Below are 16,268 nucleotides of genomic sequence, written 5' to 3' on the forward strand. Positions count from 1 at the left end.
TCCACCTCTGCCAGCCTGAGACAACAAGCCAGTGCCTCCTCTTTCTCCCCCTCCTTAGCCCACTCTACATGAGAATGACAAACATGAGGAGCTACACAATTATCCACTTCTACTTAATGAATAATACATTTTTTCTTCCTTATTTTCTTAATAAGATTTTCTTTCCTCTAGCTTACTTTATTGCAAGAATATAATGTATAAAACATCTGATATATAAAATATTTGTTAACCAAATGTGTTATCAGTAAGACTTCTGGTCAACAGTAGGCTATTAGCAGTTAGGTCTTTGGGAGCTGAAGTTACATGTGAATTTTTGACTGCATGGGAGTTGCTGCCCCTAACTCCCATATTATTCAAGGGTAACTGTATACAAATTTAACCAAATCTTGATTTTCTTTTTACTTTGTATAGTGTTTCCTACAGTGAGTTTTGCATGGGTTAGATGGGATTTCAGGTAGCTACGAGGGTTGTAACGAGTTAGTATTTGGGAATTTGGGGGTTAGAAGGCTGTCTGTATACCTGTGAGCCCTGTCCCTCTATTCGGTTTTCCCTTTTCTAGGATGAGACCACCCATGTGCTGACCTTTGTCTCCATCTAGCAGACAGCTGGAGTCAGAATCAAGTTTAAAATTCCTTAAAATGCAGTAATGATAACATAAGGAAAAGCAGAAATCTTCAAAATCTATTAAAATATTTTATATAATATGTATCACTTTACAGTTTGTAAGCAGATTAAAATAATTTTCTAAATTGTTGAAGCTAATAAATTCAGCAATATGTGTTTTGGAATTATAAGGAAAGGATCCTGAAAATTCTAAAATATTGGCAAGATTGTTAATGACTTTAAAAGGATTCAGTAGAAATCAGTATCAGGTGAAGGTTTCCCATGTGACATTTGGGTTATATTTATAAGAATGAATTCATTCATAAGACTAAACTACCCATTGCCTCCTAACTTTTGACAAATTAAATACTCTTTTAAAAAAGTCATGAAGCCAATGTATTTTTTACTACAGTCAAGAAAAATATTTCATAGTTACACAATTGCAATTCTACATTTACTTGATTAGTAATAATCTGTCTCCTTCACTACATTAAAAGCTTCATGAGAGCAGGAATTGTGACCATTTTTTGCCCATTAATTATCCACAGAGCATATTTTAGTACCAGGCATAAAGCAGATGTTCATCTAAATCATATTGAATAAATATTTTCTTTAAAAGGAATGCAATATTAGACTTTTAATATACAATAATGGCATTGCAAGTAGTCCCTGGCCTTGAGAAAGCTATTCATAATTTAAGATATAATTCTTTAAAAACAATGATATACAATAACATATATAGTAATTGTGTTTCTAAGATCCATACATTTAACTTAATCTTTTGATAGTTATATCAAACAACATTTCATTTTCAGATAAAAGCCTGATTTTATGTTGCATAAAAAGGTTTATAAATCTTTTTCACTACTGTAAATGAAATAATGCAGTTCTTTATCAAGTTTAAGACATATTTCATTGTGAGAGTATTTTAAAACATTATAAAATAATATCTTCAAATAAAAAATGAGAACATGAGTATTGTCTTTAGATTAGATAGATTCCAGTTATTGTTGGCAGTGATGCTTCTGTAGCTTGAGTTGATCTTATTCCGAGATAAGTCAGAATGCGTATGAATATACTAGGCTTTCCAAAGGTGCTGGAGAAGAGGAAAGTCAAGTGAAAGAGGCAGAAGGAAGGGGGGCAACAGGGTAGGTCTGAGAAAAAAATTACCTTTTAAATTTTATTTGGGGTCTTAATTGAAAACTGCCATAATTCCAACACATGTTCTCATTTTTTCTTCTAAATTCTTATTCCATATAAAACATATAAATACCAGTTATTTAATCTTTTAATGACCATTATGGGGTCTACAATCCATAATTCTTTAATTGTTTCATATTTTGTATTCTATAGTTTATAACTCCAGTTGAGAGATTTGTGAACATGTATGATGTTTTCTGTTTCTGTCTTTTGCTCATGGTGGCTCATAATTTTTAATGGTGAGCTCATGTTTCACTGGGCTTTCTCTGTGGGAACTTCAAGGCATGGGATGAGAATGCACTTCTCTAGAAAGAATCACTTTAGTTACTTCCAGGTGCTCTAGGATGCACCCAATCCTGGACCATATATGTTACTTAGCTTGGCTTGGGGTTTCTTGGACCAGGAAGGTAGTGAATATCTAAATCCTGAACCATGTAAGGGTAGGACTATGGTTATAAATTCTCAGAAAGCCACACTCTCCCCTCAATATCTAACCAAAACAGATGGCTTTTCTTGCCATCTCCCTTTGCTGTGAGTAGATTTTCTCTGCAGAGGATTTGGGCTTGAGCTTCATTTTTAATTCTCCACCTTTCAGAGGAGCAAAGCCTTGATTTTTATTTCCATTTCAGCTGTCAAACCTAAGACTCTAGGATACCCATAGTGGCAAATGGCCTCAGGAGACCCATGGCAGTAGTGCTTGGTTCATTTTGACTGCTATAAAAAATATCTTAAACTGGGTGGCTTATAAACAACAGAAATTTATTTCTCATCGTTCTGAGGCTAGGAAGTCCAAGATCAAGGGGCTAGCAGATTCTGTGTCTGTTAAGGACCCGCTTCATCATAGATGCTTCTTTTTCTCTGAATCTTCACTTGGTGGAAGAGATAAGGAGTCTCTTGGGCATCTTTTATAAGGGCACTAATTCCATTCATAGGGCCTCGACTCCCATGACCTACTTATCTCCCAAAGGCCTCATTTCCTAATACCATCAACTTGGGAGTTAGGATTTCAACATAAAATTGGTGGGGGGTAGAGGGGGCACAGACATTCAGACCATAGTATTCTACCCCTTACACCTCCCCCAAAATTCATGTCTTTCTTGTATACAAAATACATTCATCCCATCCCAAGAGAACCAAATTCTTGTTTCAGCATCAACTCAAAAATCTAAAGTCAAAAGTCTCAGTAAATATCATCAAAATCAGATATGGGTGAGACTTAAGGTATGATTTATTTTGAGGCAAATTCGCTTTCAGCTGTGAGCCTGTAAAATCAAAGTTTTGTGCTTCTAAAATACAGTGGTGGGGTAGGCGCTGGACAAACATTCCCATTCAAAAGAGAGAAATGGAAAAGAAGAAAGAAGTGATAAATCCTGAGCAACGACAAAATCTTAAGGCTCAAGAATAATCTTTAATTCAAAGCTCTGCCTTCCAGGCCCCCTAGGGCTGTGGTCCCACCTTCAGGACACACTGGGGCAGAGGTTGGGTCTGCAGATTTCCAGACAGCCCTGTCCCCACTGCTTTGCAGGGCATAGCCCATGTCTCAAGAGCATAAGTTTGGCACCTGCAGTTCTCTCGAGCTGGAATCTTACCCAGGTGTCTCTACCATCCTAGGGTCTCAGGAGAAGCCATTTGGTCCCAGTTCTGCTGGGCATTGCCTTAGTTGGGGCTCTGTGCAGTGGTGCTATCCTGGCGACAGTCCTCTTCCTGGACCCCACAGTTCTCCAGGGCATTCAAATCTAGGTGGAAGCAGCCACACCCCCACTGCTTTGCTGGTTGTAGTGCATGCTACATCTGGGGCAGCCAGGGAATGTGGGATGGAGTTCAGAGTGGAGGCAGCAGAGCTTTCAGACAGAGGGGCTGGGGGAACAAGGATATAATTAAGTTTCCTGTGTGTCTGAAGTCCCTTCTCAGAAATTGTTCCACCTACCTCCCTTCTACTGTGGGCCTATGATGAGGGTGGCAGCCCTGATGATTTCTGAATTGCTTTTGGAGTCATTTTTTTAATCATCTTAGAGAATAATAGGTCCTGCATTTTGTTTAGGCAGCTGACGAATCTTCTCAGATCATCGTCATTTGGCTACACCCTTTGTGTTCTGTCCTGAACATGCTTTCCAATATGATAGGCTGTGAATTTCCCAACTGTTTAAGTTCTGCTTCCCTTTTATTAATAATTTCATCTTTAAATTAGTTCTCTTTTCTCACATTTTACTAAAATCCCTCAAGAAGGACCAGATTGCATCCATGATATAGGCTAATCAGAAAAAGAGAATATTTTTGAGCTGAACCCAAAATGATGTGCAGGAATTCAATATTTCAAGCAGGAGGAGCATATAAAAAGCCAAAGATTCTCTTGAAAGTTCTTAGTGTGTTGGGGAACACTTAAGTAGCTGACAGTGGCCAGAACCATCTCAAATAGACAAAGTTTATATACTTGAAGGCACTTTGATACGATAGTGGTAGCTAGCATTCATCAAGCATTTGCTGTGTGCCAGGCACTGTTGCAAGTGCTTCACATGTAATAACTCATTTAATTCTTCCACAATTCTGTGAGGTGGGTACCATGATCACATTCCGTAGTTGGAGAAACTTTGGATAAGTGACTTTTCCATGGTCCTAGAGTTACAGATGGGCAAGCTAGGAATAAGTTCAGTTATTCTCACCCAGAGCCCACACTCTTAGCCTTTATCCCCCACTACTTACAGTGAAGGCTGGATTTGCACTGAAGGATTTAAGCAAAAGTTCTCATTTTTGAGAAATCTTAATTAGTGAAGAAAGTCTGTCTCCTCTTTAGACTTCATATGCCCCCAAAATTCACTCATTCTTTTTCAGATTAGTTAATTAAAATGTCCTTCTCCAAGAAAACTCTGTGATTAAATGGATGCCTTTTCAGTGGTGTGTTGGACAAGCTCACAAGAACCAGCCACTAGATTTTCAGGAATTTTGCCAATTTTTAGATACAGCTGTTGTTAAAATTATATAAATGTATATTGTATGAATTGCATTTCAAAGTAAATAATAAATATTCAAAACCTATTCCTACTTTTTTTTTTTACATCTTACATCCATGCTCTTGAGTTTTTTATAACTCTTGTATCTGTGTGGTGGAAATACTATAGAGTAGTATGTTACTGCATATCTCCTCCCAGTTCCACACTCAATAATGTCATGTTGTTAGCTCTCAGTTGGCAATGGTGAGCATATTAACACCATGATTTTGTAAACACTGCTAATCAGGGATTTTCCCTCACCTCCAGAGAGCTGGTTGCTCAACATTTACCACCACATCACCACCATTATCCCTTCTTTAAAATATCTCACCCTAAGTTGATTCTCAGAAGAGCTCTGTATTATATAGAGGGTTTAACTTGTATAGCAGAGACCTCTGGTGTCTAAACTGTATTAGTGCTTCAGTATCTAAAAGAAGTTTGGAAATGTTCATCAATTTCTCATTAACACAATTATTTGAGAAAATTGAGAATCCATCTTAGCTTTAATAACCTCCAAAGAAACCCCATGATCCCCAGTGAACAAAGGCTTCTTGGTTTAAGAAATTCAGATTTACTACTCCAGAGCGAAAATGCATTTCTTCATTTTCCCCCTCAATTTGCTCAAGTTGGGAGCCACTATCATGCAGAGGAAAAGGTCAAAATACCTAAAGGCTGCTGGCTAGGTCACTAAACAGGCAGGTGATCTGGGCTTAGCGGTCTCTTTGTACTTTAGAATCATCTGGAGACTTTAAAAATATATTAGGAATTTTAAATATGCTGATGACAGGCCCCACCTAAGCTCATTAAGTTAGAGGCTTTGGGAGTTGGAACCTATGTGTTGGTATACTTTGAAGTGAAGTGCTCCTGAGATGGTTTTAATGTGCAACCACTTGAGAACTACTGTTCAAGATATTTACAGAGGATGGACAGTCTGTGATTAAAGGGTCCAACTGCAGGGCCAAAGCTCCTGCTGTCAAATCCCTACTCTCCAGCTTCCCCTAGCTATGTAACCTCAGGTAAGTTATTTACAGTCTTTGGGTTTCAGTTTCCTCATGTGTAAAACTAGAATCATCGTAATATATTAGTCAATACAGATAGAACATTCAAAGCAGGGTTTTTGCCAGTATTACTATTAAATATGCTCTCTTTGTAGTTCTGTGTTGTCTGTATGCTTTGTAACTTACAGCCATTTACATACTTGAAGCTGTATCTTGATATTCTTTTTACTGAACTTTTTAAACTTCCTTCTGTTTTCCAGACTTTTAATTATATTAACATTTCCCCCTTTAACTGTTCAAAATTTTTTATTTTTCTTTTAGTTGGAAAACCCCAAAGTAAAGTTTTTCAGATGGCTCCAAGCCACCATTGCTGAACAATATCTACTATATCGTTTTAATAAATCTTTAGAATTAAAAATTTGCATTGGCTGAAAATGATGTTTCCTTTACATTACAAAGAATTAAAATTATCCTTCTTTTTCCACTAGCTTATGAGGTAGTAGCAATAAATTTTTATAGACCCTCCTCTCAGCAGAAACAAATCAAATATAGAAAGTTAAAAAAAAAGAGAGAAGTATTGGCTCCAGGAACTGTTTGATAAGATGAACTTGTAGGGTAAAACACTTTAACCACATCTTTGCATGCAAAATAAAAATAGAGAAAATGACTGCTTCCGTCCATTTAGCTTGAGGAGGTCTAATGACTAATGAAATGGAAATAAAAGGAGAAACCCATCATGAATATAGTATTTTATGAGCAAAATTCACTGGAAGAAGTAGCTGAAAAGTAGATTGATAAAGGAGAATATTAGGGCATGGCAATTCAAAAGGACAGACTACTGTATACTGTGGTCTCTTCAGATGACTGTTTTTCAGTGCCTTTGATAGACAAAAGGGAAAAAATTAAGGTAACTATATGAGTATTACCAACAAATATTTCGATGTTGAAAATTGGAAAGGATTAGTTCAGTCCTATGGCCTTCTGTGACCCTCATAATTTTATATATAGAAGATTGTAGAAATTATTAAATATGATGTCATTAATATTGAGGCATAGTAATCAGTACCCTAAATTCCACTTATGAATAGGGTGATCCTTCAGAGACTTAAGAGGAATTGAGTACCATCACTCGTGATTAACTTTTGCTCTTTTCTTGTGGTGAAAACTAACTCTAGATACATGAAAGGCCATTTCTCTTGATCAGGATTTGTTTGGTTGCAAGGAATAGACAGGCTCAGGCTAACTTAAGGAGGAGGAAGTTTGTTTTGAGACTACAATAGTGAATCTCAGGAAATCTAAGGTCAGTGATTACAGCTGTCTGGGGCTTTACTATAACTGATGTTCATTACCTGGAAAACCATAGGCAATCATCTTTTCCCTCAGTCGGTCTATACCTCTCTTACGACATCTTGTCATCTTTGCACTATATATTGTATTCTCCTCTCTCTAGGGACCTTTCCTTCTTCCCCATAAACTCTGACTTAAACATAGCTCCCAGTGAAGCTGGTCAGAACTTGGTACTCTCCAGCATTTACTCCACTGTTCCACATCTTCCAAGTTCTTGAGGGATGGATTAGCACATTGTTTTGAACCAGGCCACCAGTCACATAGTCTCTGGTTAGCTGCCTAAATCTGTGATCCATACCTGGTCCAATCAGCTATGGTTGGATTGGGTCATGTGGTACCAAAAGGGGTTAGATTATATAGAAGAGGCTAGGGGCTGGCAAGCACTGGATACATTTCTTGTATTCTGCCTTAATTACTAAATGTTGGCGGGCGGGGGTGGGGGCAGAGTCTAAGATTTTTCCAGCTAAAAGTTGTAGCACATGCATAGTACATGATTTCTGCAGAATATTAGTGGCAAAAACTCAGAAGTCTTCCTGATTTACTGCTGTATTTGCAGACTGTTTTAATCTCATTTGACATTATATGGCTATTTAAAAAAAATATTTGCTTGAGTATAACCATATAATGACTACTGAATGTTAATGCAGGTACTAAGATCAAGTTGGGGGGAAAAAAATCACAGAAATAACAAATCAATATCTCTTGAATTTTATAATCTTTCCCTTTTGGTGGGGGTGGGGATGGAGCAGAGATGAGAATCTAAAATCTTTCCAATTGTACTATGCTGCCAAACCAAAAAATGTTAATTAATATAAGAAACATAATACACATTTTATTATGCAAGTTGTTAATTGAAAGACACATAAAGATCTGGGAGTTTTCATCTTAATATGGATAAATGTGATAATCTTCAAGAAAACAACCATGATAAATAAATCTAGGTAAAACAAAAAACAACAACAGCCACAGGTATTTTTATCAGCTGTTGGAGCCTGTTCATACATTTTATAGATTAGCCCTTTGGCGAGAGAAATATGTGAGCAAATGAAAAGAGCTCTGTGATCATAATCAGGAAACATTAGTCTAACATAAATTCCATGAGAGCAGGAGCTCCTGTAGCCTCAGTACTCAGAGCAGCAGGGCCTGACCCAGAGTGGAAACTCAATCAAGATTAAAAGAATGAATAAACGTTCTTATGATTTTTCACTGAATCAGCTAAGTGACAAAAAACAAGGTAATTTTTCTCTCTGGGTCTCAGTTTCTTCATTAATAAAATGCCATGGTTTTGGAGTCATTTTAAGAATTAAGATTCTATGATTATATAACATATATTCAAAATTTTAAAACATCTATATGTTAAATCTTTTCTTAAAATGATATTCTTCATTTGAAAGCATGTAATTCCCCTGGACAAAGCAATTCTTTATCTTTTCATTAGTAAGATGGTTTGGAATTTATATGTGTGAATTATCTTGGAAAACAGTACTGCTGTTAAAAATATTTTATAGCTAATTTAACAATGTTAAATCACATGAGGGCAAGCTATTGCCATATGCCTGTCAGATGATATTTCAGCAGTTTTGACTTCAGCTAACTCAACTCTTACAAAATACCTGATTTTCAGTCTCATAGGCAAACATCTATTGTAACCAATTGTTGAAATAAAACAAAAGCTTGTGGTGATTTCCTTAATGAATTTTGTTTTAGATTTTATGTTAATAGGGAGCAAATCTCAAAATTTTGGCGGGTTTTCATCTCCCAATGTCAGATGTATCTTAACATTTTTGTTTGCAGAATATCATCTCACTACAAAATTGTCTGACCTTACAAAGTTTTATGGTCTCGTCCATCTCCCTTCAAATACATGCTTTGGGCAAACTAGGGAAAACACATTCCTCCCAGCTGGAAATCACTCACCCAGGATAAACAGTCAGAGCATTTTGCTGCCCTAGGCAAACTCTGCTTGAGAGGACCAGCTGGCTTTGCATAAAAATAAGAAAGGTAGAGTGGGTGCACACTGAGCAGGTAGAGATTTTTTTTTTTTTAATGAAAAGAAAAAAAAAGATTGCAGTTCTAATTTAACCCTGTTGAAAAACTTGACACATCTGAGCATCTATTTTAAGAAAACCTACATTGCGTTATTTGAACATCTGCTATCCAGTGTAGGAAAGGAGCTGGTGCTCTGTCTGGTGGCATCGCTGATGACATAGTAATGCAGTTCTTTTGATGTGTTCCGTTGTGCAGAGATGTGACTTATTCAAACTATGTTAATTATACAGCATGATGTTGTCATGGAAATCTGACGACACTGAGAGAGAATAAATAGTTTAATGAGGGCCAGGTTATAAAGGTTTCTGGGGAGTCACAGCTTCCCAGCATATAAATTATTGCCTTTGTCCAAGTTAAATGCTTGGGTAGAAATGGCAGTGTCATCTTAGTGGTTAAAAAGATTTAATGCCTTGAAAAAATTCATACATGTAAGCCAGTCTCTAAGCTGGATTCCCGTCATCACCTCTCTGGCCAGCTTCTGATGCTCATCTGTATGGATGCAGAGATGCAGATACTACAGGTGAAAAGATTAAGTCACTAAGGAGTTGTGGGAATTGATATTTGTAGCTCACTATAAATATCGTGTCACCATGATCCTCATTTCCTTTATGTTGTTTGTTTCACACCACTCACTGTACATTAGCATTGTGACAGTGATCAGTGTGAGCCTCCTGTGTGTCTTTAGTACACGTGCTTGCACAGGCCTAGCATCTTACTCCTATAGAATCAGAGGATCAGTAGGGCCCAGAAGAAACCTGAGAACTTGTCTAGTTCTCAACATTTACCTGTTATAAGTTTTTTAAATGAGATTATATGAATTAGTTAATTCTGTATTCAGGATTTTATAAACTGTGTAGTTATTTTTTAATAGTCAAACCCCTCCCCCTATAATTTTTTAAAGGAGGGTTTTTTAAATTTAGTGAAAAAAAAATCTTCAGAATCCTGCCATGTTAACATATTTTGGAGTACTTCCTTTCAAACATGTTTCTGTAAATGTGCACAAACATTTACATCAATGTATGGCATGTATATTTTTACATAATTGACTTCTATTATATATCCAGCTCTACATTATTTTCCCCACTGGTTATATAGTGCACATTTCTTATGTAACTCAGTATATTTCATAATACAAGACACATCCAATCTTCTGGACATTTAGGATGTCTTCATATATTTGTGGTTATACATAATGTAATGAACATTTTCACTCATACAACACTTTTTTCTTTTTGTTTCTCTCTTCTGGATTCTCAAACTCAGAACTCATGTAACTCCCTAAATGTTCAATCTATTCAAATAAACAGTAGCCTAGTTAATAGCAATTATCTGTAGCTACAGAGAACTGTACTTACTTGTGAAAAATTGAAAAACTATGATTAGGCTACAATTTTTCCTCAGTTAAGCATAATCTCAACAGAAATAATAGTAGTTAATGCCTTTAGATAGATGGTCTTAAGTGAAGCCTAAGTATTAAAAATGAGTGCAAGTGAACTATTTCACACATATTTTAGACACTAAATATGAAATATCCATGGATAACTAATTCATGAACTTAACACTTAGCATGATAAAAACATGTGAAATATTGGTGTGGTTTAAACAATCTACTCTTAGATAGTTTCATTCTACCCTGAAGAGGGTAATACAAGAAAAAAAACTCCCCGAAAAAAAAAATCAAACAAAAAGAACCTCTTGCTTTTTTTAAAAAAGTTCTTTTTACTTAAAACTATTAATAATTTCAAAAAGATACAAATTTTTACATTTTCTGGAAATCATTACAGAAAAACTTTAGTAACTGCTGCCTCAAATCTCTGGATTATATGAGGAGGAAGCTTGGTAGGACCACCGGCTTTGAAGATTTATGACCCTGGACAATTTGCTTATGCTATCTTGGTCTTACTGGCTTAATCTGTACAATAAGTGTTATAAGAATTGAATGTAAATTCCCCAGAAGAGTACCTGATACATAACTGGCACTTAGTTCCTTCTGTTCTTCCTCTTAAATGATAATGAGAGATTATTTCATGACATAAATTTTTAAAATAATTTCTCTCTTTGATGAAAGACAGCAACTAAAACTGTGCTAGTAGGTGAATGGTTAATATATTTCCATAAAATCATAAACCTGTAGACAACTTGAGGGATGACTGATAATACACTAAACATAAATAAATAGCTAAAATTCAGTGAAGCAATTCTGATGTGTTCCTAAGGTACTCTGATTTTTTTAATATATAGCTGATTGATCAAAAAATAATGAAAACAATAACTTAAATATGTATGGCAATTTATGGTTTCAAGTACCATTATATTTAGTTGGTTTGATCCTCACAACATCAGTATTATGGAAGTTCATGCAAAGTGAGTAACTGGCCTTAAGCAAAAACAACTAATTAATATTAAAGACAGAATTGAAAGACATCTTGTTACTTCTCTCTCATTTAATTCTATTAACCATCAAGTAAGGAGAGAAGAGGAAAATCAAAACTAAAATGATGGAGTATCTAAAAGTTAATGGAAGGAAAATTTCTTATTAAAAATGGTACTCCTCAATGATTGTTAGTATTAAGAAAACAAAAATTGAAAATAAATGAGCCATGTATGCATCATAGAAACTAGAAAAAAGTTTATCCAAAAGTAAAAGAACTTGGAAGCAGACATTAATAAAGATAAAAGCAAATATTAGTGGAGGGGATCCACTTAAATAGACATCCATGGCCAACCTGATGAAGGAAGAATTAAGAATACAAATGGAAAACATCCCAGTTCCATCTAACCTTCCAAAAATAGATAATCCTACTAGCTATTCAAACTTTTTAGAGAAAGAGAGGGGTTCTCAGTTATCCAATTCCTTTTATGAAATTAGCATATACTTAATATTGAGCACCTGGTAAAGATGCTATGTTAGCTTGCTAAGGCTGTGGTAACAAAGTACCACAGACTGAATGACTTAAACAACAAAAATGTATTGTTTCACAATTCTAGAGGCAAGAAGTATCTCACTGCGCACGCACACACACACCCCACTCCCCATAAACTATAACAGAGACCTTTAAAAAAGTCCCTCTGAATCTATGAATTATTCACACCAGCTACTTATCGTTTTTTGATATTTCTATTTAGAAGGATTAGCCATTTCTTCTGCCTTCAGTTAGCTGCATTGCTGGGCCTGTGATAGGCAAATTTGTATATACCCAGCTTCCTTCACTGTGGTTACCTTTCTCCTGTCTTTTCATGCAATGGATTGCTACTTCACAAAACAATCTGAAACTGCTGTAATTCCTCCAGTAATGAACATCTGCTTCACTAATAACAAATCTATATCCCACACCTGTTTGTATGCTAGATTAGTATTTAATTATATTTATTTATAAAGCCAAATCACAGTGGTTTTTAATGTGACTTTAATGCCAAATTATAATACTTCTTTTTTTTAAGTGTGAGTTTTAAAAACCATTTTTTAAACAGCAATTAAACTCAACACATGATATGACTCAAAAGTGATGTCATTTATGTGACTCAAATATGATATCACTCAACCGAGGAGATAATATGAACAGCTAAACACAAGTTCATGCAGAAACTGATATCGACCACCACTTTTGTGAATACTTCCTTGTGGGTAGTTATTGTAAGATGCAAATAGTTACGGATGCACACTGATTCAGAGCTGTGAAAATGGGTTTAAAAAAGTCTTAGATTCTACATGATATGGTAATAACACGATTTGTAATGGAAACTATCCTCATCCTAGATGTTAGGGTAACCTAATAAGGTAGAGCAATGATTCTCAAAGAGTATTCCCAGGACAAGCAACATCAGCATCACCTGGTGTATTAGGCAGGGTTCTCCAGAGAGACAAAATCAGTAAGATATAGATGTAGATATCAGATATAGATATATGAGGGGAATTAAGGGAATTGGCTCACACAATTATGGAGGGTGAGAAGTCTATGACAGGGTGTTTGCCAGCTGGAGACCCAGGATACTGGTGGCATGGCTGAGTTCAAGTTCAAGCCTTAGAATCAGGAACTATACATACATTTGACATCTATTGGATATGCAAGAGACCTGCATTTCATAATGGCAAAAATAGGCCTTGGTCTCTTTTATAATTGACATCCTTAGCCATTTTTCTTTCTTTATCCCCTTTGCTCTAAGTTATCTTGTTTTCATAGCCCTTCCCCATTTTTCCTTTACAAAATTAGATTCATTTCCCTTTTACAGTTTTCTCAGACTTTCTCTCCCTCACTTTTCCTATTTTTAACTTTTTAACTTTGCTTTAACCAAAATAAAAGTAATCAGTCATATTAATATTGAATCTCCAAATTAAGGAATAGCGAAATACAGAAATATGAACAAGTATCTATAAAAATTAGGACTCTGGGAAGTTACACTGCTGTCCTCTGTCATTATAACAAGTAAAAGATAGTATCTATTAGATGATAATATAGAAAATTGCTAAAATATGTAATACTTGGACATGTCATTTATTTTCTATTTTAGAAAACATAGTCTCAAAAATCACACTCATCTCCCTGGCTTTAGTGCTGGCTTGCATGCTGCGTCTTCTTCATTTGGGTCCAGACATATTTTCTCTTTTAAAAATTGTTAATACACATGCAGTAGAAAAATAACAAGAGACGAGATGTTCCTCTGTTGTATGTTCACTGTAATCTCCTTATTGCTTAAAAACTGTAAGGCTTGTTCTTCTCTCAGGAGAAACCTCTTTCAGAAATAATTGTCTTTGTATTGAAGTCAAACAAATAATCCATCATGAAACTGAAATCTCACTGGACGTTCAAGCTCATAACACCAAATAATAAACATATCTGCATTTTCTGATCATTGGTGAGTAATATAATTTTAATACTCAATCTTCCTTTAAAACATGTGTAGTGTGCAGTTTCTTTTGTAGCAGAATTTCTTTTTAGTTTAGAGTAAAAGGTATTTCAAATTCTTAGACAAAAAACATTGGGGAAAAAGTAATTACATTAAAAATATTATTTAATAAACTTTTTTGCATACATGTAAATTTTTTCTTCGTGAATTGAGTAGAAAATTTTACTTGGGAATTTTAAAGAAACAGCATGATCAATTCAGAATTTATATCTCAAACTCCAGTTAAGTAACCTACTTTTCCACAATTTTTGTTGGCTCTGTAGGCTGAGGAGGCAACATGTACTGACAGTCACTGTATTGTTTGTTAGTTTCAAATGAGGTACACAGTGAGTGAGTGGAGTCAGGCCAGTACTCCAGCAGGCTTAGGATACAAGGAAGAGTTTGTGAAGGCTCACACTCAATCTGCAATAAAACTCGTGGCAGGTTAACGTACCTCTCAGCTCCTGACACATTTGTTATACAGAAATTACAGACTGACTGACTTGACTATTGCTAACAAAAATGCTTCTTGGTAAGTAACCTAATTGCAAATGTTGATTTGTTTTAAACTGATAGGAAATATATATATTTAGCTATATGTGGCTTTTGTTGTAATTTTTCAGAGTTGCACAGATTTCACACTGTGCCAGGCCATGTTGTGATTAGTATTATTTGTCCTACTAGATTTTTAGGTGGCAAGGTTTGGCAATTTAGAATCACCTTGGAAATGTGTATATAAGTTAAAGAAAGAGTCATGATCAGTATTTGATCTGTATTTTTTTCTTCCACTAAAATTGGCATAACATTTTTGGGTTTAATCAGCAGTTGTTAAAGACAATAGAGTTTTCATGATGTAAATGTTAGCATGACTTTTTGTTTAAAAATATTTTGGACTATATGATGTTAAACACTCCGATATGTATTCTAAAAAGGACTAGTTCTATGTGATTATTATAATACTTAAGATAAATTGAAATCCCTAGACTATCAGTTTTAAAATTAGTTTCAAGTAGTGGAATAATGAAAAGATAAAGTTTTAATATGCTTTATATCTTTAGTAATACTCATAATTATATCTTATGCAATATAAAATATTTTTAAATATAATATTTGCATGCCTTAGTCTTAATAGAAATCTGACAAACCTTTCAAAGAAAATGATATAGGAAGCTTTCTCATTTTATAAAAGAGCATAATTAAATAAGAATTTCATTGGAAAGTATATAAATGCTTTTAAAATGCTTCATTGATAGAATCCTTCTTTTACTCTCAAGTTAATATTGTAAAATATGGTGGAATTTTAGGGCTTGGATTATTTATTTGGAAAATAAACATTTTCCTAAAAGAATCTATTGGTAAACACACAATAAGTTGAGGAATTTTCCAGTTAAAAAAGGCTAAACAAATACCTGAAAGTGCCAGGAAATTTAGGTGAAAATATCTTTCATTGCAGTGATTATACTTTTACCAGTTGTAAACACTACCTCACGTGTGATAACAATTTAAGTTTTTATTTTGGAGGTATTAAGAATGTCACTATTTTGGCCAGCCATGGTGGCTCGTGCCTGTAATCCCAACTCTTTGAGAGCCCAAGGCAGGCAGATCACCTGAGGTCAGAAGTTCAAGGCCACCCTGGACAGTAGAGATGGTGAAACCCCATCTCTACTAAAAATAAAAAATTAAAAAAATTATCTAGATGCAGTGGTACATACCTGTAATCCCAGCTACTGAGGCAAAAGCAGGAGAATCACTTGAAGCAGGGAGTGGGAGGTTACAGTGAGCCGAGATCATGCCATTGCACTCCATCCTGGAAAACCAGAGCAAAACTCCATCTGAAACACACACACACACACACACACACACACACACACACACACACACACACAGAATGGAACTTTTTTAAGGAATGTTTGATAACCCATTTGGGATATAGTAAAGATAGCTATATTACTACCTTAAATGATACTTTTACTTTGTTGTCAATGCATTTAAATAACTTAACTATTAGGTCAATCTGCACAGAGAAAGCCTGTAATTTATTGTGTATTTGCAGATCAAGTTTTGCTATAATTTCAAGCCCATTATTCTACCTGGTAACAGTACTATAACTGAAGAAGAGTACTGATCAGGGAAATGGGAGACCTAGGTTTTCATTCCGGCTCCTCAAAACTTCTTCTAACCATTAGGTCACTTCCTGTAT

The 16,268-nt window shown here is 35.2% G+C and overlaps 1 protein-coding gene across 4 annotated transcripts in view; it reads left to right on the forward strand.

Annotated features, from left to right (window-relative positions):
• ZNF385B (zinc finger protein 385B) overlaps positions 1-16,268 on the forward strand; it is a 393,057-nt gene that overhangs the window by 173,588 nt on the left and 203,201 nt on the right. The window contains exon 1 of one of the 4 annotated variants that reach the window (XM_010351555.3): positions 1,452-14,600. The exons of the other annotated variants lie outside the window; for them this stretch is intronic. Coding sequence (XP_010349857.1) covers positions 14,591-14,600 — 10 coding nt within the window. The 5' untranslated portion in view covers positions 1,452-14,590. Of the gene's footprint in view, positions 1-1,451; positions 14,601-16,268 lie in introns of those variants that run through there. 4 annotated transcript variants of the gene reach the window in all.

The sequence above is a fragment of the Saimiri boliviensis genome, chromosome 5 (genome assembly GCF_048565385.1).
Source record: "Saimiri boliviensis isolate mSaiBol1 chromosome 5, mSaiBol1.pri, whole genome shotgun sequence".
NCBI lineage: Eukaryota > Metazoa > Chordata > Mammalia > Primates > Cebidae > Saimiri > Saimiri boliviensis.